We start from the raw sequence: 23,149 nt of genomic DNA on the forward strand, positions 1-23,149 counted from the left end.
TTACAGACTGTTATCTTGTCTCTCCATTGTAATCAAGGATATCTGAATTTAAAATCCTAAATTTTGGTTTTGGATAGTCTGTGTAGGCGCGTGGGGTTTTGATAAATTCACAGTGCATAAAGTACTTGTCCTGCAGTCATGTATACAGCAATGCCTTTTACTGTGTACTTTAAAACTTACTGTTTTTCTCTTCAAAATGTTCTTAATGAATGCATGAATTGACAGTTGTTCTTTTCAGGTTCTGCATGCCACATGATGGACAATCATGGACAGTCCTCTGCCTCCCTTTCTCCGATGACCTCTCTGATGGACCTCTGGATTGATTCCTTTCCATCGTAGTCTATTCTGCTTTGTGTTGATGCACTGATGAAAAATGTATCAAAACCTGTTTAATAGTGATTCATATTTATGAAAAGGTGATTCAGTATTATAGACTGTTGCTTTACAATAACTATTTTACTCAGAAAAATAGAGGGAAAAACGGTATGTAGAAATACACAAATGAAAGACAATCTAAGACTGTTATGTGTTAGTTGTTTTATGTTCTGTTGATATGGATATTGATATTTGAACAAAATCCAAGAGGCTGTGTTACAGAAACTTCTTATCATAAGATTTGAAAAATTTCTAACATTCTAAAAAAAAGTGAAATGATTACGGTAATTTAAGAGTTAGGATGTTTCTATAATACAGCCACAGGTCCAGAAATAAAAACACACACATCATCCCATCCTTTAATGTACAGGAAAGTACTATTTTTTATTCCTTCATATTCAAACTTCACAAACAGAGTGAACTTACAATACCTCAGAGAGTGAAAATTACAAAAAAAGGTGCTGGTAACATTTACAAAAAAATCATCCTTACTTTGCAACAATCAGTTATTCTTCCACTCTTTTTTTTAGTCTTTTGCATTAAGGCTTAATACTTCTGTATAAAGTATATGCAAGTCTTCACAGTTTTTCGAAAAAAGTCACAATATTATGTAACATAATGAAGCTTTTACGGCTATTTTCTGTTTAATAACAAATACACATCACTGGTAAATATACGTGAAAATACAGGGCTTACTGTAAAATGGCAAGTAATGATACTGTTTGCTGAAATAATTTTTTTTTTTCTAAACACATTTGTAAGAAAGGTTACATGAGATACCATTGAAATAACTGAAGCAGAAGGAAAAGAAAAAAGTAATAATAAACATACAAACAAGGGAGATCGCCTCCAAACTTTGGCACATCCCTTTAAATATTTTCACAAAATATATAAGGTTTTATTTTTTTCTTTCAAATCATATGCATGGAAGTATAGCAAAACTGGCATAAAGTGAAATCATGCTGTGTAGTAAGGTGCTAAATTAGAGATATTACAAGGCCTGTCTGTTTCAGACAGGTGAGAATAAGGTGCATTTGTAAGACTGAAAAGCATGTAGGCCTTTTTTAGGTTTCAATAAACAAAACAGAAATAAATTACAAATGCAACACAAACTTACTTAGTTAAAAAAAACTTAGCACAAAAGAACCAATATTAACATGACCAATAGTCTTGAGGCGACCTCATGAACTCATGCACTCCCACTGATTCAGAGAAATGTGTGACAGTCTTTTCCACATACATGTTAAATACTCTTAATATCGTATGGTATGCAATATTATATTTGTTTGTATGCGCGTTTGGTGTTTTTCTTTTCAAAATGGAATATGCCACTGCAAGACAAGATGACGTCGTTGGATGATTTGATCAAAACAAAACGGAACAAAGCAGAGATATTATTCCGGGGATTTCCTAAGCTGCACTAGTTTAGAAGTTAAAAGACACAAGCTCTATCCCTAGAACTTACCAAGGATCACCCTCATGCATACTGCTAAAGTGACGCAACAAGCTTGCTCAAATAACCAACATCACAAAAGCAATTTGGTTTTAGTGCAAACACAACTGGCTGGCTTCAGCTTCTTAATAAAAACAAGCTCACCAAGAAGATTACATGAAGGCACATACTTATGCTTCCTCTAACACGCAACATATTGAGACAAACTGCAACACCTTTCAACAACACCACAAAGCAGTTTTAACAGGAAAGCCACTATTTCCAGAAACCAAAAGCCATCACTACGTAGAATTGCTATAAGTTATTACTGATCACCTATAGTTAGGCATTGGAAACTTTCGATGTTCCAGTTTCAGTTTCTTCCTTTATGGATACTGACTTTAAGTAGATTATGTGTGTGGATGTCACAGCGGGAAAAGCAAAAGAACCGTTCCTACTCGTAGCTAGAAACCAGACCGTGACTTTTGATCAACGACAAAACATCCCAGTCCCAGAAACATGGTAGTACTGACAAAGTGTTTGTAAAAGATCAGCAAAAACTCATTTAATAATAACAAGAAGCAATAAGTATATGTTTGCATTCAGTTGAAGGTCTCTGACTCACATCTCTCGCAAGAGTCAAGCAAGTTGGCCTGTGTGAATATTCCCCTCTAAATATTTCATTAGTGTTGAAACACCAAAAAAACAAAAAACAAAACAAACAAAAACAAACAAAAAAACGTGTCTTCATGTTTCTGGGACAGCCTTCTTCTTTTCCTCAGAGCTTGTAAAAAAAAAATTGTTCAAGAACAATCACAAGAGGAAACAGGAAGCATATACTTTAATGTACCTCAAACTCAGACATGTTATATGTGTTTTCTTTAACAGTATTAATATCCAACTTTACAGCCTCAGCATCACCACACATCTCCAATGTTGTTTCTATATAAACAAATAGCGCAAACGTCTTTTTAAAACAAAATAGCATCTTTTAAGAGCACAGAAAGCTTTTGTTGTTACACATGGTTGGTTTGTGTTTATGTGAAGTGTTCTATTGCTATTTATCAAAGAAGACCAAGAATAATTTTAGTGCAAAATTCTTTTCCGGTTTGAGAAGTGGTATTTGGGTTGAAGTCAATGAGGATTGCTACAGGGATCAACTGTGGTTTATGCTTAGTGGTTTCTCTCAGTTGTTGTATTCGCTGAAGTGGTTTGCCTTTTGACATTTTATAATGCCGTTAGTTTGCCGAGGGGTTTTCTTTAAAATTCGTAAATTTTCGTAGGTTTTGTGGAGTAAAAAAAAAGTTTGTGGAAAAATTAGGGTGATTAAAAACTGGTGTTTTCCCTGCAAAAATGGGGTCAATTCAATTTTAGAGACAGTTGAGTATAGACAATCCTGTGTAGCTGAACAAACTGAATGTGTTGGTCGAAAAAAAAAAAAAAAAAAAAGTATTCTGTGCTGCTTTGTGTTCATGAAAGCCCTATACAAATCAAATTATAATTTGACTTGGCTTGACTGATGTCTCTAACAAATTTTTAAAAATGATTCTAGTCCAGTGTTTGACATATAAAAATAAAAGGAAATGGCCTTGTACACACACTAAAAAACCTTATTCTATATCTCTAAACAGCAGGAATTATAAAGCAAACAAACTTTTTCACAACAATTATAGAAATTGGACAAACTAACTTTAAACACAAATTAAAATTACAACTGAAGATTTTCATTTTAAGGTTGTTGTTTGAATACTGTAAGATGTTTAATACCTTTACTACAACAGCTCCACATTCGCTCAGTTTGAATGTTTCAATATGAAAAACAAGATAATGAAATTTGTGAAAATAAATTATGTGCTAGTGCAAGAATAAAACAAGGCTTAAGATATGGCTTTAAACAGTGAAAAATACCAAATCTTTTTGAAAACTTTGATTTTTAGATCGGCTTGGTTTCTATGTAGTCACCTAAATGTTTAATAGCACAAAACATAGCACGAAATAGGGATGAAAGTCCTAATGTTTATCTAAACCAACAGAGCTAAATACATTAGCAGAAATAAGCTAGTAAAGTATCCCATGGCATTTTACTACATTGTCTATTTGTCAAGGGGTAAAATTCTACTATGATATGAGTGTTTCCATTCAAATATTCACATTACACTTTTACTTTTTTACATTGATTATATGATATCACTATATGTTACAAAAAAAAAAAAAGAAGAATTTGGTCCTTAAAGATAAAATGGTGGTACTAATGGTGTGCTTCCACACTGATTTATGCGAAAAGAAACCATTACTAATTTTATTTAGTATTTAATTTGATGTTGGAAAAATCACTGTTGGAGAATTGTTGTTCTATAAATGTCAGCTTTTGGTAAATTAACCTTAAAAAAAAAAAAGTTACGTGCAAACACAATAAATAAAACGCTTGGTCCATGCTTGACAAATAACAAGGGAATCCTAACATCCATTGCATGAAGCAGAGCAGCTGAAATAATGAAGAAAGAAAAATATGAGGAAAAACAGCAAATCAGTTTATCTTGCATCAGTGCAATTGATTTTCATGTTTGACATTACTGAAGCAAATAATATTTGCCAAAGAATTCACTTTTACAAATCCAAAACTGATTGAAGGAGTCAATGTAGAATGGAAAAATTAGTATTTTTCCACCCATCAACAGTGTTATCATAGCACATAATGAACAATGATGCAAATATTTCAATCAAATTTTAGTCAAAACCAGCTTCAGGATGTTTTACGCATTGTGTTTCTTTTGACAATGGCATAATTCTTTGGTGTTAACAAACTTAGCTTCTCTGACTTAACTTTTACGGAGTCCAAGATAAAATATACATATTAAAAAAATCTTAATTTAATGAATTACGTTCAAATTACTTTAGAAGCTTTGGACTATTCAATTTGTTTGCTTTGTGTTTCTCAAGCAATAGCACTTTTGGTACAATAATAATGGTTCAAATAAAGGTTAAAACATTAAAGGATAAAGTAAAAAAAAACAAGTGAAACTTCTCATATTTCCCCAAAGCCTTTTTTAAATAAAAATGTTTTGTTGTAGACACACTGTATTTTAATACAATTGAGTGGCCCTAAACATCTGCGTTCAAATGAGCAGTTGAATTTCAGCATTTCCATATTAAATTCTCAAAAACGTTCAAATTCCAGTGACGACAGGTTTTTTAAGTTTTTGTTAAGTTTGCATTTCTAAGAAGTAAAATGTTTGGTTAAAGAAAATAAATTAATACACTGAACGAGGGTGAAAAAGCTCACTAGATTTAAACCATTTAGACATTTTAGAGGAGTGTTTAAGTGTATGATAGTTCCTGAAATCTATAAAAATTCAGATCAGAATTACAGACAAGAATGGCGTTAGAATGATCAGAAGTGAGTGCTTCCTAAATGAGTAGTGTCTAAGCATTTAGTATGAAATCTATTCTTGTGTGTTGAATAAATGGGGGGAAATCCAAGCTGTGATTTGTGGTCAATCTAAATGAATTTGGAAACAGACTAAATCAAATAACCACTATAAATCAAAATATTAACCTTTGGAATGGATAGATTTGCTCTTCTGCTGAACTGAAATCCTGTTTTGTTTAATGGTGAACTATGTAAGATTCCATGGAACAGGTAAATTAAGGAGATATGACCAAAGAGGTACAAATATTATCAATCTTTACCTATTACACTAATCTACTGTATGCACTAGTTGTAAATCAAAAGGTATCTGCCGAAGGAATACATGTAAATATGCCTAATTTACAGTTTCAAATTTGCTGTTTCTCATTAAGAAATGATACTTGTATATTGCAAACCACACACAAATTTGTGTTAACTTCCACAAACACAGTCCACTGGAATTAATGCAGAAATCAAATTGTGCAGCTACGATGTGTTCTAAAAGTCCAAAAGTTCAATGCATCAAAAACCATAAAGCTATCTCAGATCACCAGTAACAGCAGGGCCATCCATCATTTAGAATGTATTGTAAATTTAAGCTAAATTTGGTATTAAAACGGAATAAAATTCAAAGAAATTTGTAGCGTGGTTTTAGTTTAAATTCTAAACATGCTATCATTATAGACATTTATATTTCATTTGATGTATTTCATGTTACGAAATGTAAGGCATATAATCAATCGATTTTAAATTGTAAAAAAGTATCTCTTATAATGCAAAATGAAAACCTTTTGTAGACATCTGGTAGAAGATTAGAAATGTGTCTAATAGAAAAAAATGTATTCTTGAATTCAGTCCAACATGGTTATTTTCCACAAGAAAAAATGTATTAGTTTAGGAATTCTTCATTATGACTTCATTATATTCTGGAACTGCAGTAGCAGAACAAAATCTGTTACATGAATTGACTGTTTAGTTGATTAATTGTTTGATTAATTATACAAAAACACACTGTTACTGGTGAACTGAGGTGTAATGTATCAACCTTGACAGAGAGGCAGATCAGATTCAATTTTAACAGGACAGATTGATGCTTTAAGGTGTATACAGTGGTTGTGGAAGACAGCGAAAGCACAAAACATGTAGCTCACACATAAGAAAAATGGCGTCACCATTCCTCTCAGCCCAGCACAAGCACCACCATCTGTCCACCTCTCCCTCCATTCCTTTCCGGCCCTTAAATACAATCCACTGAGTACTTTTGCAAATGGCTGTGTCGCAAGCTGTGGGTGTCCCTAAAAGCATGCAAACTAGCCGTTTCCTCAATCCAAATCCTAACTAGGCTCATTTCAGGTTTCAGTGACCAAGAAAAAGTGATCCTCAACATGCAAATGACATGAGCACACTTGCGTTTTCAGGGAATCATGCACGTCATCTTTTAAAACGGTGTAGTCAGCATTATTATTAAAAGTATGCCTTGTGTGATTAGTAAAGAAACTGCAGTATCTGTATCTGAAATATCATATATATATATACACACACACACATATATATATATGATTCATCTAAAGATATTTTATGTTTGCTTGCTTCTCCTGTTAAAATCTGTATTGTACTTTGTCCTGTAAATATATGTATAGCTTTCTATTGTTTCTGAAAAAACAAACAAACAAACTCTGTAGTCATAAATAGAGTAAATGCTTTGTCTTTGGATTTGAGCCTATGATACAAGCAGAAGAATATCATATAATCAATAGTGAATATCATTCAGAGCTGTAACGCAGAAAGAGAAGTGTTAGAAAAGTGTGTAATCACAAGCATGCTTACATATCTAACCTCTGGCGAAAAAAAAAAAAGATTAAATAAATTTGGTATTGAACGTGATATGCTTGTCTACTGACTACAAAGATTAAAACGGTATTCATTTTCTCTGTTATATTCTTCAAAAAACTGTGTCTCTATACTCTAGTTTACAGAGTAGTCTGTAAAATCTCGCAAATCTTATTATCACAGAACAACAATGACCTCTTTTCACATAAACCATCGCAATATTGATTACGGCGCACACAATATTATGCTGATTATGTATAACAACAACTGCTCAAAAGCATATAGCATTAACATCTTTGAAAGGAAAGACGCCATCTCAAGCAAATTCAGCATCTATAGGAAAGAACCGAGCGAGAAGAAGAGAGGAAGAAGAGGAAATATAATAGGAAGAACAATTTTTTTTGTTTAGTTTTGTTCACATACACAAATGTCCAATAAAATGCATACTGAAAAGGCAGACATTTTCAATAGGGCATTTAAAATATGCGACTTATAAAATTCTAAAGGCAGGTTTGAAAAATATGAAATGAACTTAAAACATATGCAAACATTTTTTTTATTCATTAATTTTATCAGGGGCACTTTGGACACAATATAACACTGTATATTGTAGTATAAAATAAGCTTCATTTTGGTGGTTTCAGGGGTTAAAACACAATAAAACACCCTTACTCGTTAGTGGTCCTTAAATGTTACAAGTCAAAGTCTTTTTGTGACATTTCAGATCTATTTTGTAATTATTATTGCTGGTAGTCCTCATGCTTGCCTCATAGAGGGATCTGTCGACAGTTGAAAAACTATGTTTGTGTGTGCGTGTGTGTATGTGTTTTGTTTTAGGCAGTGAATATTGTTTTGTTTTTACTGTTTTGTGAAGTATTATTATTACAGAATAAAAATAACAGTATTATTGTGAGCTTTATTAAGCTTGGATCTGTAAAAAGAGGCACTTCATCATTTTTTTTTTCTTCTACAAAGGAGAGGCATTGTAAAATTCCACATGTACAGTGTTAGGTGTTGTTTTGGTTACAGTACTATCTGTTGTAGATGCTGATGAAGACATGGAATCTCTAGCTTGTTTTGAATTAGTCTGACCATTGTGTAGAGAGAAGATTAAGTCTTTGTTCGAAGAAGAAAACAACTGCAAGATGAAAGATTTCAATGCAGCGATGTTAAATCGAAGCGGACTGTTTAAATATGGAGATGGGGAAAATGGGCAGACTGAATCTGACTGAAGTATTTGACTGGGGTTTTGTCAGACCAGTATTATAGGATGCATGATATATTTTGCGTGTTATGAAAAAGCTTAGTCTCTGAGCATACAACACAACCAATCATTCAACTGTTCCAAGTAATATTCACTCTGCCGAGCGAGCAAAACCTCTTCCGCTCCTACGTAGATATTGGTGATGTTTTCCAAGGTCTTTTCTGTGCCCACAAGCCTATACTCTAGGAATAGATAATCTTTATAAATTAAGATTTTTTTTTTTTTTTTTAAATGTACCTTTGTTAAAAAGCAAGGAGAGAAGAAGGTGGTAGTCCTACAACAAAAACTTACTGTAATAGCAAAGAGAATGCTGTATCTATACTGTACATTGAAGAAAATTAATATGTATTGTAAAATTACAATTTTAAGCAGAAAACAAAAATAAAAAGCTAACTCTACATTTATGAACTGTAAATATATACTATAAGTAATGTAAAAAGTCTATCTGAACTACCCATAGAAGTGATCGTCATAGTGCTTTTTACCCACGAGAACGGTGTCCAGTCTAGATGCAATGGATAGTAGACTATGACATTTAAGCATCTGAATTGTGTCGAAACATCTTCGTGCAGATTTTTACACTTTCACAAACTACACAATTTTGGCTAAACAAAGTCTCTGTGAAATAAAACGTTATTTTTATTTTTTATTTTTTTGTCGCTGTTCTTTTTCCTTTTTACATATGAACAAACACAGAGTAACAGTAATATCGGACATTAAAGCCTCATAGCACTTCAACACAAGCGAGATGAGACAGCTTTATTATATGAAGCCTGATACTAGGACCGGTGACGCTGTTGCCTCCATGCATGGTTAAAATGCATGGCTGAATGAATCTAGACCAAAATGACAAGAGAAATCAGCGATTTGCATGTAGCTGTATGTCCTTCATAACCTTCACTAGACAATTTACCAATACTGTATTGCAAGGTTACTTTCTCTTAAATATATATCCCTTATGGTAAATAAACGCTAGAAATCGCAACAGCACCTTCACAAGCAATAGTGCATTTGGTCGCTTGAGTCAAAGATGATTAAGGCTATCTGTAAAGACACAGCTGATGGCCAATGTAAGTCCCCCCCTCCCACCCCGCTCTCTGGTAGCGCTCATCAAGTGCTTTAATGTGTCCAAATGTTAACGTTTATGCTGGCCTGACCCTTCTTTAGAGACACGTATGTTCTGGTATAACGTTTCTGTGAATTGCTGCAGTTGAAATCCATACGGACGGTCGCTGAATGGGAAAAATGATATTTAGAACCAACAAACAATTCACAACTAACAAAACTACAAATGGATGAGACAGGACTCTTTCGACTATCAACTGTACCATCACCACCACCACCACCACCACCACCACCACAAACCACCAACAGATCATTTAGCTACTCAACACAACCGTCAAAATGGTACGCCAAGCTGAAGTAAAACAAGATTGGGATCTGAAAATCGACCAACAAACACGTACACTAGTCTAAGGCAACACCTCAGACTGATACAACACAGCCTGTGGCCAAACTTTGCAGCATAATTGAGTTAAAAAGCGATGTTTGGTCTCGAAGCACTAGAGAACGATACAGGATATTCAACAGGTGTATTGAAGTCGTTGAATTGACTTTGACAGCACTGGGTTAGGCCAGATCATATCATTCAGACTTAAAGCAAGGGCCTTAAAGCAACAGCATCATGTTCCTTGTGTCATTTATTGTAGGGAAAATAGTAATGATTGTTCTTGAGAAAGTTACCAAATGCACTCCTAAGTATGTAAAATAACATGTTGTCACTGTTGCCGTACCTGTACTGCATATTGCAAAGGAAGCCCTACAGTTCAGGCATCACAAATTGTACAGCACACACATAGAGACATACCAGAGGAATATACACACACATGCTCATACAAACACATACATAAATGTGCTTGATCCCTAGACAGCACTAAAAAGCTTTGCACAACGACCCTCTCGTATAAACGTACTTGTTCTAAAAGACATTTATCATATATTTAGGCACACACTACAATTTTTTTTTTTTTTTTTTGTGGTTTTGTGATTTTGATGTTTTTTTTGTTTGTTTGTTTGTTTTGTTTTTGTTGTTTTTTTTTTTAGTTTGGTATGAATGAGAAGAAAACCGAGCATTTGCTTCAATGAATTAACTGCATTGGGATAGTCTTGGGATGGGGGAAGGGATGGAAGTGGTGTAAGCAATACATCATTAGGATCTGACCAGGGATAAGCTCACAATGGTTTAAATATAAATAAAGAAGAAAAAAATGCTTGCATAAACAGCACAAAGTAAATACAATAGCAAGTGATGATAACAAAGCCAAGAGAAAATTTAATCATCTAATCAAAAAAAGAACAAAGCTACTCAAACACAAGTGAACTATAGAACCAAATATTTGATAAAAAATGATTATCTCTAAAAACTAGAACATCTCTGGTAACAGTAGTGCACTTATTGGTTTAAGCAGTGCAACATATATGCAAGAAAACAATGCAGTCCTCTTATCAAGCTTTTAAGAAAAGATATTTCCTTTATAAACAATGAAAAAAAAAAAAAGAAAACCATAGAATTTAATTTCTTAAGTAAAACAATTCAATGTTTAAGCACAGGATTTTGAAGTAAATGTGCAAAGTAGCACTGTTTTTCAAACCTACAACTTATGCGACCAAATTCCAAAATGGAAAAAGTCTAAATAAATTGTGATCGATACATTTTGTCATAATTTTAACTACACTTCAAAAGTGTTTCTACTCAGATAAGTGAGCAAAATTGCCAGATTGCAGTTGCACGGCAGATGAGTCTTTTTATATCCATAAAATACGTGTATAACAAAGCCAAATATGAACACAGAGCTTCTGAGTGACATAACACCAAAAATACAACCTTCTCAACTCACTTCCGAAGTACACACACAATGTCTAGATATCGGTAAAATTGGGAATGTTTCTTATTGTTTGGAGAGTTTTCTCCCTGTGGTATATTAAAGAAGAATGACTGTGTTGAATTTATTGTGGTTCAGTAGATGTTTCTTTTTCTGTTGCCTTGCGTCCCTATATCCTTCGCCTGCTCTCTCGCCCCATGTGTATATCCCATCAGGCAAAAAACAAGGACGGCTGTTTGAGCCACTAGGTGGGGCATTAGGAACAGGAGTAGTGCATTTTAGTCACCCCACCGGCCCAAACAACTGAGTCATAGTAGTCGCCGCTAACAGGAAATACATAATTTTTATGCATTTAGGAGGTTATTTCTGTCCAGTTCGCTTTTGATCTAATCTAGCCCATGGCTCCAAATAGCTTAACGTTTCCCATGTTCACTGAGAAATAATAATAATTTGAGAAATATCCACATAATGTTGGATTCTACAGCTGATAACAGTCTCAAAGTGAGCACGCGAGGAGCAGCAATTAACTTGGATTTTGGGCCTGTTTGCATACTAAAATCTGCCATTTTCCTTTTTTCTTTTTGTCAAAAAAAAAAAATTATAATAAAAAAAAAACATGGAGCAAATGAAAACAACAAATCAGTTGCTCACAACTTTATATCACATTTCGTTTTGAAGCGGAAGAGGTCAACTAACAGTCGTCTTCTTAGTGGCAGTGTATGCAAAACGAATTGGAAATTATTAACGGCATTCAAAGTTTTTGCTCGAATACTGTGATTGATAAACTCTTCTTTTTTTTTGTAAACTTGACCTGAACCATAGGAAAAAAAAAGTGTGGTGGGAGAAAAGGAAAATGTCATAATCATAATAATCATTCATTCATCAAGCCACTCAAAAATTCCCATTTTAGTACAGTTAGTAAAACTGGCTTGTACCTTGACAACATCAACATCATAATCCCTCAATGCCATAATAATAAATAAAAACCCAGTGTCAAATTGAACAACTCTCCTATTCTTATCGCACATAAAAAGGCAAACACGTGACCATCATTATTTTAGAATGAATCTAGAGCCAAATCTCTCTTTTTTTTTTTTTTGAATCTATACCACAGTAAGCTTGGACGCTTATAGTGTCCAATACGGTCTACATGGGAAAAGATCTACAAGTTTAAAAAATTCACTGCAATATTTATTTTTGTGCACACGCACGCTCACATGCACAAATACACATACGTACAAAATACCTCTACCATATATAAGTGTGTATAAGTAGTTTGTGCGTGTGAGTGCATGCATGGGTATGTGTATTTGTGTTTGTGTGTATGTCTGAGTGTGTGTGCGCATGTGAATTTTTTTTTCTTGTGTGTTCTTTCGCAGGCCTTTCGGTAGTGTTCAACACATAAATCAGTATTTAAGGAAAGCATACATTTAGAGGCCAGTAGTATGGATCCAGCCAGTGGATCATTATCCAACTACACAGCCTTAAGGCCACCATCTTTTTTTATTCTTTAAGAATAGCAAGGACAAAAAAAGAAAAGAAATTAAACGCTTCTTTTTTTTTCTAGAAAACTTAATGTGCCAGTGTCTATACTCATTACTCTTCATGCCCCAATATAAGAAAAAAAATCTAGTGCCGTTTTCGTTATCATTTCATTCTTTTTCATGTTTACGCAAGTTTTTTTTTTTATTTGTACTTATCCGTCGGAGACATGCTTGCGCATGTGGTCATTGAAGTGCTCGATTTGGTCAAACTTGACAGGGCACACGGAACACATGTAGGTGGTCCCCTCCTGGCAGCTCGCTTCCGCAGCAACGCCCACTCCGGTGCTTCCGACTCCGGCCCCTGCTCCGCCCGCTCCCACCGGCATGGCGAGAGCCACCACTCCCGCTCCTGGCTCGGGAACCGCAATCGGAACCGGGATGGACGCGGGGCCTCCAGCGGTCCCGGCGGCACTGACCCCGGAGACCCCGGTTTCAGTGCTGTGCAGGGCCATGTGGCGCTCCAGCAGGGTCTTGTGGGAGAACTTCTTCTTGCAGATGTAGCACTCGTAGGACTTCTCTCCACGGTGCAAGCGCATGTGGACGTTGAGTGAGCTCTTCTGGGTGAAGCGTTTGTTGCAGATGCTGCACTGGTATGCTCGAACGCCTGTATGTGTAACCATGTGTTTGATGAGATAATCCTTCAGCGAAAACGAACGCCAGCAGATACTGCACTGGTGCGGCTTTTCACCTGAAAGAGCACAGAGCACAAACTCATTAGAAAGGAACCATTGTCAATCATATCCCTGATCATTTTGATCATGCTATTGTAGATCCAGGCAGCAAAGCTGAGAAGGTTCTTCTTCTGCTTTTTGTGACAGTATGGTGAAAAATTACCGTATTTTGCAGGCAAATCATTTCAGTAATTATACAGTAAGTATGTAATATGACAGCTACAGACCTGAAATTTGACACATTCCTCTTTTTATTAAGAAAAAAACATGCCTCTTGAACTCATGATGTTTTGTTTTTTGATAAAACCTTACAAAAAAACACTAAATCTGACATGTGATTCTCTGTGCATCATTACGTAAAATAATTGAAAAGTACAGATTTAAAAAAAGATTGTTCCTGTCATTCTTGTTTTTTAATTGTAACTTTTTCTGAAAAGTTGAACTTTGTATGCAGATTATTAATGTTGCTAAATGTATCAATTTTAATTATGGAATTAATTAGTGCTGTGGTTGCCTAGCAACAGTAATGTCAAATTTTGAAATCCAAAAAGGCCAGCGCAGCCAACATGCTTATGCTACATTAAAATTTCATACACGTTTCCTTTCTCATCAAAAACATATTTGATTTTTTGCACCGGTGATGTCTATTGAAATAATCTAAATTTGCATTAATTTTTAGTCAATGTCAATAAACATATGAATAAATCTTGGTGTGGTTTTACTGTATGTAAACATACACTAAATAAAATATTAATAATAATTAATTCAAAATCTGAAAACAATTAATCTGAATCTGCTAGGTTGGCTGTCATTGCATTAGCCCATATATATGTTTTTGGTTAAACTTTGATCTGGAAAAAGTGGAAGTTTGGGCATTTTTCATGGTCATTATTACAATCAGGAATAACATGTGAAGCTTGTGAGGCATTTAATTTCATTGATTAGAAACAACTCCATAACAGAAATAGAAACAGAAAAGAAGAAAAGTGAATTTATAAAAAATGGTTGAAATAAAGAGAACTGTTGTAGAAAAGTAAAAATCACAAGGAAGTAAATGTATATTGCTGTAAGACCATACTGGCCAGTTATTTACATATTTAAGTTCTTGGCAACCACAATCTTCTAGGTCACAGGCAAAAACATCTGTCGTTATTGTAAAATATATTTTGTACTACACTGTATGATAAAAGCTCCTGTGATTCAATTATGGCAGCATGTTTGAAGACATACTAAGGATCAAAGTCTCATTGTTTTAATAAACATATAAGATTACACAGACATAGGGCCTGAAGACAGATCATTATTGCATGGTAATCTACTTCAGGAGTTCACAGTGTCAAATTTAATTATCTTACTAAATTTAACATTGCCATAGTTGAATGCTCTTTCGAAGGCAGGATATTTTACTGTACGCTTCAGAATCATTAAGCCATTTTGAATACGCTCTGCCAATAAATAATCACAAGATCAGTTTGCAAGATCAGTCTCAAAAACACCTTCCTAAAATGTCAATGATTTTGTGGCATGTCAAAAAAATGGGTCCAGACTTTTTCATAAAACAAGATCACACCTACATATACAGTATATATATATATATATATATATATATATATATATACACACACACACAATGACAAAGCTGGAACTAGCATGCATTTGGCAAACAGCTTGAGTACATTCTGTGTAAAGCTTAGAGAATTTGCCTAAGACAAAGCTTTCGTTTCTTTGAGTCTAAGCTTTGAGTTAAAGCCCATTAACTGAAGAATCATATCAATAATTTTGAGGTCCTGACGGATACTAGTCAAACTGCTGAAATGAACTGGGTTGCTTATAATGTAATACCTAATCCACAGAGGACAGCCAACCAGGAAAATTCGCAATAATTGTTACCAATTATTCACCTTGAATCAAAAGTGCTTCAGACTAGCTTATGAATATCATCGGATACAACTTCACTAGCTAACCATACAGAGATGAAGGGAACTCACCTGTGTGCACAAACATGTGTTTCACGTAGTTTTGTTTGGCAGTAAAGGTCTTACAACAAAGAGTGCATGCGTAGGGCTTCTTCTCCCCATGCTGTCCCACTGCAGCACCACCTTGCTGCTGACTTCCACCTGGTGGCACCGTCAGTCCGCTGGAGAATGGAGGCATGCTGGGAGAGGGCACCGCCACAAATTGGGGCTGCTGACTCCCAATGGACTGGGGCAGACTGAAGAGGAAAGGCTTGTTGTCGCTGGCTGACTGGGTTGCAAAGAGTGTAGGCAAGTAAGTGTTGCCTGCAGTTCCCATTACCTGGGTGTTGCTGGTCAGGGTGAGGGGCATACGCAGGTTGCTGGTAAGTGGCTCACCTGGCCGCAGGTATGGCCCACCAGGCATGGACTGGGGTGATGCCAGGTTGGCTTGTGGCGGCTGATGGATTCCAAGCTCACCACTCTCTTGAGAAGGACCATTTCTATTCCCGTCTTCAACCGACTCTTGAGTCTGCTCGGGAGATGAATCGTTGACCTCGATCTGCACAGGGGTTCCACGCTCACCTTGCTGGCCTTTATTTGGACAGTTGTCTCGAGCAAACCCAGACAAGAAAGGCTGCTCGACAGAATCCGTTTCCGTGCCAATGGAAGAGCTGACGCCGGAGTCAAAGCTCTCACCTTTGGGCTCACTTTCGACGCACTCCAGCTGTTCGCTGTCCTCACGGCAGTCCTCAAGCCCGTAGCAGTTGTACTCGTCCCCTTGCTCCTGCTTGATGTGAATATCACCTGTGTGGAGCCTCACGGGACGAGGCTGTTTACGGCAGTGTGTAGTCTCCGACGTGGCCAGGAAGCGCTCCATCTGCTGCGAACGCTCGTGGATGCGTGTGATCCAGGCAGGGTCCTGCCCTCCCTCCTTCTGCTGTAGTGGAAGAGGTGAGTCGTAGCTGGCTGTTACCGCGGCACTGGCATAGTGGGAGCGATTTCCACGGGTACCGTTTTGCAGGCCCAACCCAGAACAGCTGGAATAAAGCGAGGAATAAACACGGTCAAGGCTCTGGTGAGATGTTTGCATGTAGCCTGATTCGGCATCACTACTGGGACCAGACGTGCCAGACTCAGGAGTTCCCCGTGGCGTCTCTTGCCCCGAGTCGCCTGGGACGACGGAAAAGCTGCCAGATCCACCAATGCCAACATTTTGTGAAACAATGCGGGTGCACTCGTCGATAACGGTCTTGATCTGAAGTATGCTGGCAGCTGTGAGGATCTGCAGGGCCTCGGACTGGGAGACCCGCAGCACACCGCTGTACATGAAGTCAATCAGTTTCTGGACGGACTGTACAGAAACCACAGAGGGGATCTCGATGTCACTGTAGCCCAGGAGCAGCTTGTCCTGAAAGAAGGGGCTGCCTGCAGCCAGCACACAACGGTGAGCTCGCAGCATGCTACCATGGATCCGAACAGTCACGTCACAGAAGTGCCCGCGGTTTCGCTGCTCATTGAGGGTCTCAAGTACAGAATTGCTAAAGTTGTGGAGATTAATGTGGTGAATGCGTTCGGTCATCCCCTTGCACCTGATGTCACCTGTGTGGCAGACACAAACACAAACAGAAAAAGTCATGCACATGATTTATGCATTTTCTCAAGCACTTTAGTATAATGTTGACCATATATAAAAGCATTTTAACAATTACTGTTTGCTACATTTACAACACATTCTCACTCCCAACTCGTCACATATTGAAGAAAGCTTGGTTGGGACCCTTTGGGCGTCACTTTTTACGTCAGTACTCCGTTACCTTTGGCATCAATATGCCGACGCGAAGGGCATAGGACTTTTACTGTAATGATACGATTATATATTGGGAAATAATTTTGCCACTATTACATTTGTTGGGGTGTGGTTTTAATTTTAACTGGTCAAAGTAAATTTTATTTACATTATATAACACTATTTATACATTTTTGAGCATGTAACCCAACACTTATCCCTAAACCTAACCATTTTGTCAATGTAAAACACAGGATATAAAAGGCAGATACAACTTCACTCACGATTTATGCAAAAAATATTATTATTCCAAGTCTTCCGGGGCAAAATGACAGATGCGACAACCATCTCCATCCAGCTCAGATCCTGTGCACAAATTCAAAAATTTGATACTAGAGCTTTGCAGATGATGCCTTTCCAGCAAATGAACTTGTCCAGCTACTCCAGCTAACTAATTGGTGCTAACATCATTTTTTTGGACGTATTGGAAAGAGAGCTGGGTCATTGCATTTTCAATATGGATTATTATTTGTACAAATTCAAATATTTCAAAAACCTTTAACTACAACAACATTTCTTTTAGGTATGCACCTGAGAGATCTTTCCTAATTTTGTTGTGAAGAAAAATCTGAATCTTTTATTAAATGTGTCTCTTTTATACTGATAAAGGCTGTTCAAGGATCGACTTTGACCTTCAACTGTATCTTCTCAGATTAGTTCTAACTGGTCATAACCATTCCCCTGTTAGAGGAATGCTGATAGAAGTTTTAGCCACATACACAAAGAAAACTAAAGGCCAACACCTGTGCAAATAGAACATAAGGGAAACAGAGAATATGCAATATGGGAAATAGTAAATAAAGAAAATGATATAAATTTCCATCGCATTCTCCCCCTTTTCGATCATTCTTTGATCACATAAGAATATGTTTCTTCACGTATGTGAAATATATAGTTATAAATTGTTATTGCTTTAGGCATGCATGCTAATTACCTTGTGTGTTTATAGGCTGAGTATGACCAACAAATAAACCATAGATAACCATAGGCATGTGCTTCAATCTTGCATTATCTTATGGAATGTCTATGGCTTTTTATTGCTTTTGTTCATTGACATTTTCTGTAGAATGTGTATTCATTTTTTTGTCTCCCCCTTATGGACCACACGGTCATGGGATGTTGTTTGCCAGCATGTAGCCAACAGCAGAGAGTATCACTGTTTTTAGAAGAATGGATTATGTCCTGTTAATGCACTGTGAAGTATTCCAGAAACTGTAAGAATTTATTTAACAGCTATACTATTGTGCAACCCTGCACTATACCGCAGCAATAGTAAGATAAGTGTGTTAGGTTATTTACATGTGATTACTTAATGTAGGTTAGAGATTGTTTGGAGCTAAACTCTGCAGAAATGTGGCACTCTAGAAACAGGATTGGAATAGCATAGCATATTATACATTTTCTATAAGATACAATAGACAGAAGAGTTTGTCAAAATGAGCAATACATACACACATATGGATTTCTAATGCAAAATTTTCAAGGTTATGTAACTGGCCACCACTTGCTAATGTAATGAGGTTGTCTGACAAATATAGTGAGGTCATGTGATTACCAAGTAGCATAGTACTGTCCAAAACCATTTACTCAGGAATAACCTACTCTTTTTAAAAATCTGTAGATAGTATACAGTGTATAGGCTAGTGTGCAGTATTCATTAAATAGTCAGCTAGTATTCTATTTCAAATATTCCAACAAACACTCCCGCAATATTGTATCCCACAATGCAATTTACTCATCATCTCTGCCATGAATGAAATTGAAGTAATATAAACTGCAATATCTCCACCTTAAGTCTTTTTAATGAGACTGACAAAAAAAATATCTATATATATATATTTTTTTTCTCATACATACTACTGGATTTCAAAATGCAAAATATTTACGTTCATACTGGACATTTCTCATCAAAATAAATGTATACACATGGTTAGGATATCAATGAAGTGTAGCCTACTACTCTTTAAAATCAGTACATAATATATGTGACCCTGGACCACAAAACCAGTCTTAAGTCGCTGGGGTATATTTGTAGCAATAGCCAACAATACATTGTATGGGTCAAAATTATCGATTTTTCTTTTACGCCAAAAATCATTAGGATATTAAGTAAAGATCATGTTCAATGAAAATATTTTGTAAATTTCCTACCGTAAATATATCAAAACTTCATTTTTGATTAGTAATATGCATTGCTAAGAACTTAATTTGGACAACTTTAAAGGTGATTTTCTCAATATTTAGATTTTTTTTTTGCACCCTCAGATTCCAGATTTTCAAATAGTTGTTTCTCAACCAAATATTGTCCGATCCTAACAAACCATACATCAATGGAAAGCTTATTTATTCAGCTTTCAGATTATGTATAAATCTATTTTTTTTTTTTAATTGAGCCTTATGACTGGTTTTGTGGTCCAGGGTCACATATACTTTCACATACTATTCTTTTTAAGTTTTGAAGAACAGATAATCTGTGTAAACGTGTTTTAAAAATCTAGAGAACAGTAAATAGAACCCTAACGGATAAAATTACAATTAAAATGTACTGTATATTTATATTTAAATATACTGACATTGCCTAGTTGAGGCCTATTTTTACAAAATGACTAAGAAAACTTATTTTAATTTCTTGAGGATTTTTTAAAAAGTTGTTAATTAACACCCATCAGGAAGTAAATATGACATTTAAGCTTAGAATTTGGGAAGTGGGAGTGTTTATCGCTTACTTTTAATTCAGTGTGTAATGTTTTGATGGAACTGTTTCATGTTCATTCATTTGGTCCAGTAATGTAACACCTGCATAACAAAAACAGATATTTTCTGTATTAATAAGAACAGAATAAAAGTTCACTCAAAAATGAAAATTCTATCATCATTTGCTTACCCTCATGTCATTACAAACTTGACACAAAACAAGATATTTTGAAGAATAATGAGAATCAAACCATTTTGCTGACCTCTGATTGCATTGACTAAAAAAAATAAATAATAATTCACTTCTCAGAATGTCTTTTTTTTTTTTTTTTTACATTGCTCAGAAGAAAGCAAGTCATACAGATTTGGAATGACGTGTGGGTGAGTAAAATCTAAATTTTAATTTCTGGGTGAACCATCCCTTTAAAGCTTTACTTATTTGCACGAATGCAGCATTTAAGAGGATAATTCCTTCATATTAACTGTACAATGGGCCCTATTTTTACTTACTGTTCTCAGGGTGTAAGTACTGCATGGAATATTTGTATTTTTCGTATTGTCACACCACAAAACCATTTAAAGGAAGTAAAGAATGCAAATGAAAGCAAGTGGTGCCCACTTACTACATTTAATACACACCATGCTCTACATAATATACTGTAACCTAAAATGTTAAAATGTTAAAAGGTAATAATGTCCATGTTACTTTTCAACTATCCATATTTAAGGGAATTTTAGGACTGAACACACCATAATCCAAAATATCACGACAAAACAAAGCACATGGCAAACCTAATTCACAAAGCCAGTCAAAATATAGAATTGCTCAATAACTAATTTCTAAATCTATAATTTACACATCTAGTTCAGGGCACTGTACTTTAGATTTACAGCTACAGATATTTTTACATGTCATGAGATGATATTAAATTACAAACATGTACTTTAGCTTTTAGCCTAACAGCAGCAATCTTGCAAAACACACTGAATAATCAATGTCGCTCTTTACAACTTAACAGGTGGCATCGCCAGGGCAATTTCAGAACATCGTACCAAACCGCATTAAAGTATCACAAATTAGCACACTGGAGACATTATTTATGAAAAGTAGAGTGGCTGGAAAGCAGTGACCTAAAAAAGCTTTTCTTCTCACAGACAGAGGGCAGTCTTGAGCTAACGTGTGAACTAGGCTGAATATGCAGCATGTGTTTCGCTTTTGTGTTGCACATGAAATCAAAAAATAAGTAAATCAAATCAATCAAGCCACGATGGGTCCATGGGATCATTATTCATGCAATGAATTATTTTCAGACCTCTCTGAAGCTCACATTCATGCTGGTTTGCATTTGAAGGAACGTGACTGTCTATACAAACAGTTTTGGAGAGAACACAAAATGTCTACTTTCTGTGAGGTGCTACACCCTTTTTCAACAGAAGGCTTTGAAACACTTGAAAATGCCTAGAAGAGTTTTAACACTTTTGAAAATCAACGGACAGCAATAACATCAGTTCCCTTTGCAAAACATTGTTGTATTGAAACCCGCACACACAAAGTTGAAAGCACACACTGTTTGCTCCTTTTCATATTTCTCTCTCCCCTTTCCACGTGCATTCCACTCTGAGCACTTCTCAGTTTTACGCATTGTCATTTTGGTACCATGTCTTACTCCCTTAGCTCATTATAATAGCAAATTCTCAGATAGCGAGTGTTTACTATTCTTAAGAAAGAATTCAAATGTAATTTCTACGCTCATATGATTTCAAGAGCATTTCAGTTGGGTTTGATACCGCAAAGAAATATGCATCATTTTTGAAGGTTATCGAGGCAAAGTGTTGTACAAGAAAACAAAGAAGAAAAACCATGTACTTATGTGTGTCAAGACTTGTTTCTGTAAAACTTTAAAACCTCTTGATGAAAAAGGAATCTGTTTTTTTTTGTTTGTGTGAAAACGTCCAGCCAGATAGTTTTCATGAAGTGCTGCGTGGTGTGCAGCAAGACCCTGGAAATTTACACTGTTAAATAAATAATAATAATAATAAAAATTCCAAGCATTATTTCTAAAAACCGACTCCAATTTTACACATGCATAGCCCAGATTTTTACAGTGGCAGAGTGGGATGAGAATAGGTAATGTTCTCTTTAAATTGTTGAGGGGTCCACACATTAAGGTGATCGACGAATAGACAAGATATTATTATATTATGTTTTTTTTCTAAAAAGTCTTGGGCTTGATTTCCTGAAGGCAAGCTTAAAGAGGGGTCTGCTTTTGATTCAAGATTGATAATGACATCAGTTTCAAGTGCCTCTAAAAAAGAAGGGAGAAGTTTTAAGACAGTCTTGCTCTAAATTCCTAAAATAAACGTATTATTCAGTATTAGTCTGAATTGTAATGCAAAATTTGAAATGGTTTGCAAAATAATTAGTTTGATCTGGATTAGAAAATGTCTAAATGTAGCTATTGACGTGTACCTTTAGATCTGCAAAGTTTGTCAAGTGACTGATGATTTTACAGCAGCATGATTTATTTGAACCAGGAATAATGATATTACTTACTATTATTAAGTATCGCGCTATGTTTAGTTGCTCACAGTGCGTATGCTTGTTCACCAAGTGGGAAAAGTATACACTGAGCACTGAACAAAGGTGATATTAGACCAGTGTGGTACTGTACACAAGTAGCCTACAGTAAGAGACAGCTAAAGACTTCCTTCGGTGTGACGTCTGAATAGCACTCGGCACTCTAAGTAAGGCTGTGTCACGCGAGACCTTATGCATGCAAAATTACTTTGGACCCAAAACGTATATGGACAACACAATACGACATAACTGTGTAGGTTTAAAAAAAAAATAATAATAATAGGCCTACATCTTTTAAAAAAAATTTTTAGTTCTGAGTTCTATGAAGTTGCTAGGGTATTTTGTGTAGTTATATGACACTGCAACATGATCCCCTGTGAAAAAGTAGAACACTTAACTGTTTTAAATGTGCACTTATAGTGTGCATATCTTAATAGTTTATAATTAAAATGAACTGCATTTGCAGATAATATAATATTAATGAAACGTGTGTGTACTCAAGAGAATACCCTGTCATGACTAAGTTTCTCGTTACATTTTAAATCATTACGTTTGAAAAATGTGGTGCTTTAAAGAAGAGCACTTATTTTGATGTGTTGACTTAAAGCACATGTAATGTACTTAATGTAGTGTTTTTTAATATTATGCTTAAAGTTAGTATATTTTAAA

At 35.5% G+C, this 23,149-nt stretch overlaps 1 protein-coding gene across 5 annotated transcripts in view; it reads right to left on the reverse strand.

Annotated features, from left to right (window-relative positions):
• Positions 1-728: 728 nt before the first annotated feature.
• The window catches only part of zbtb20 (zinc finger and BTB domain containing 20), a 70,187-nt gene continuing 47,766 nt past the window's right edge, over positions 729-23,149 (reverse strand). For 4 of the 5 annotated variants that reach the window (XM_058775109.1, XM_058775106.1, XM_058775108.1 and 1 more), the window contains exons 3-5: positions 17,433-17,514; positions 15,396-16,961; positions 729-13,424 (exon numbers count right to left, since the gene is read on the reverse strand). In XM_058775109.1, coding sequence (XP_058631092.1) covers positions 12,889-13,424; positions 15,396-16,961; positions 17,433-17,502 — 2,172 coding nt within the window. In that variant the 5' untranslated portion in view covers positions 17,503-17,514 and the 3' untranslated portion in view covers positions 729-12,888. The remainder of the gene's footprint in view (positions 13,425-15,395; positions 16,962-17,432; positions 17,515-23,149) is intronic. The other variant, XM_058775111.1, reaches the window with a different exon arrangement.

Source organism: Onychostoma macrolepis, chromosome 05 (assembly GCF_012432095.1).
Source record: "Onychostoma macrolepis isolate SWU-2019 chromosome 05, ASM1243209v1, whole genome shotgun sequence".
Classification (NCBI taxonomy): Eukaryota; Metazoa; Chordata; class Actinopteri; order Cypriniformes; family Cyprinidae; genus Onychostoma; species Onychostoma macrolepis.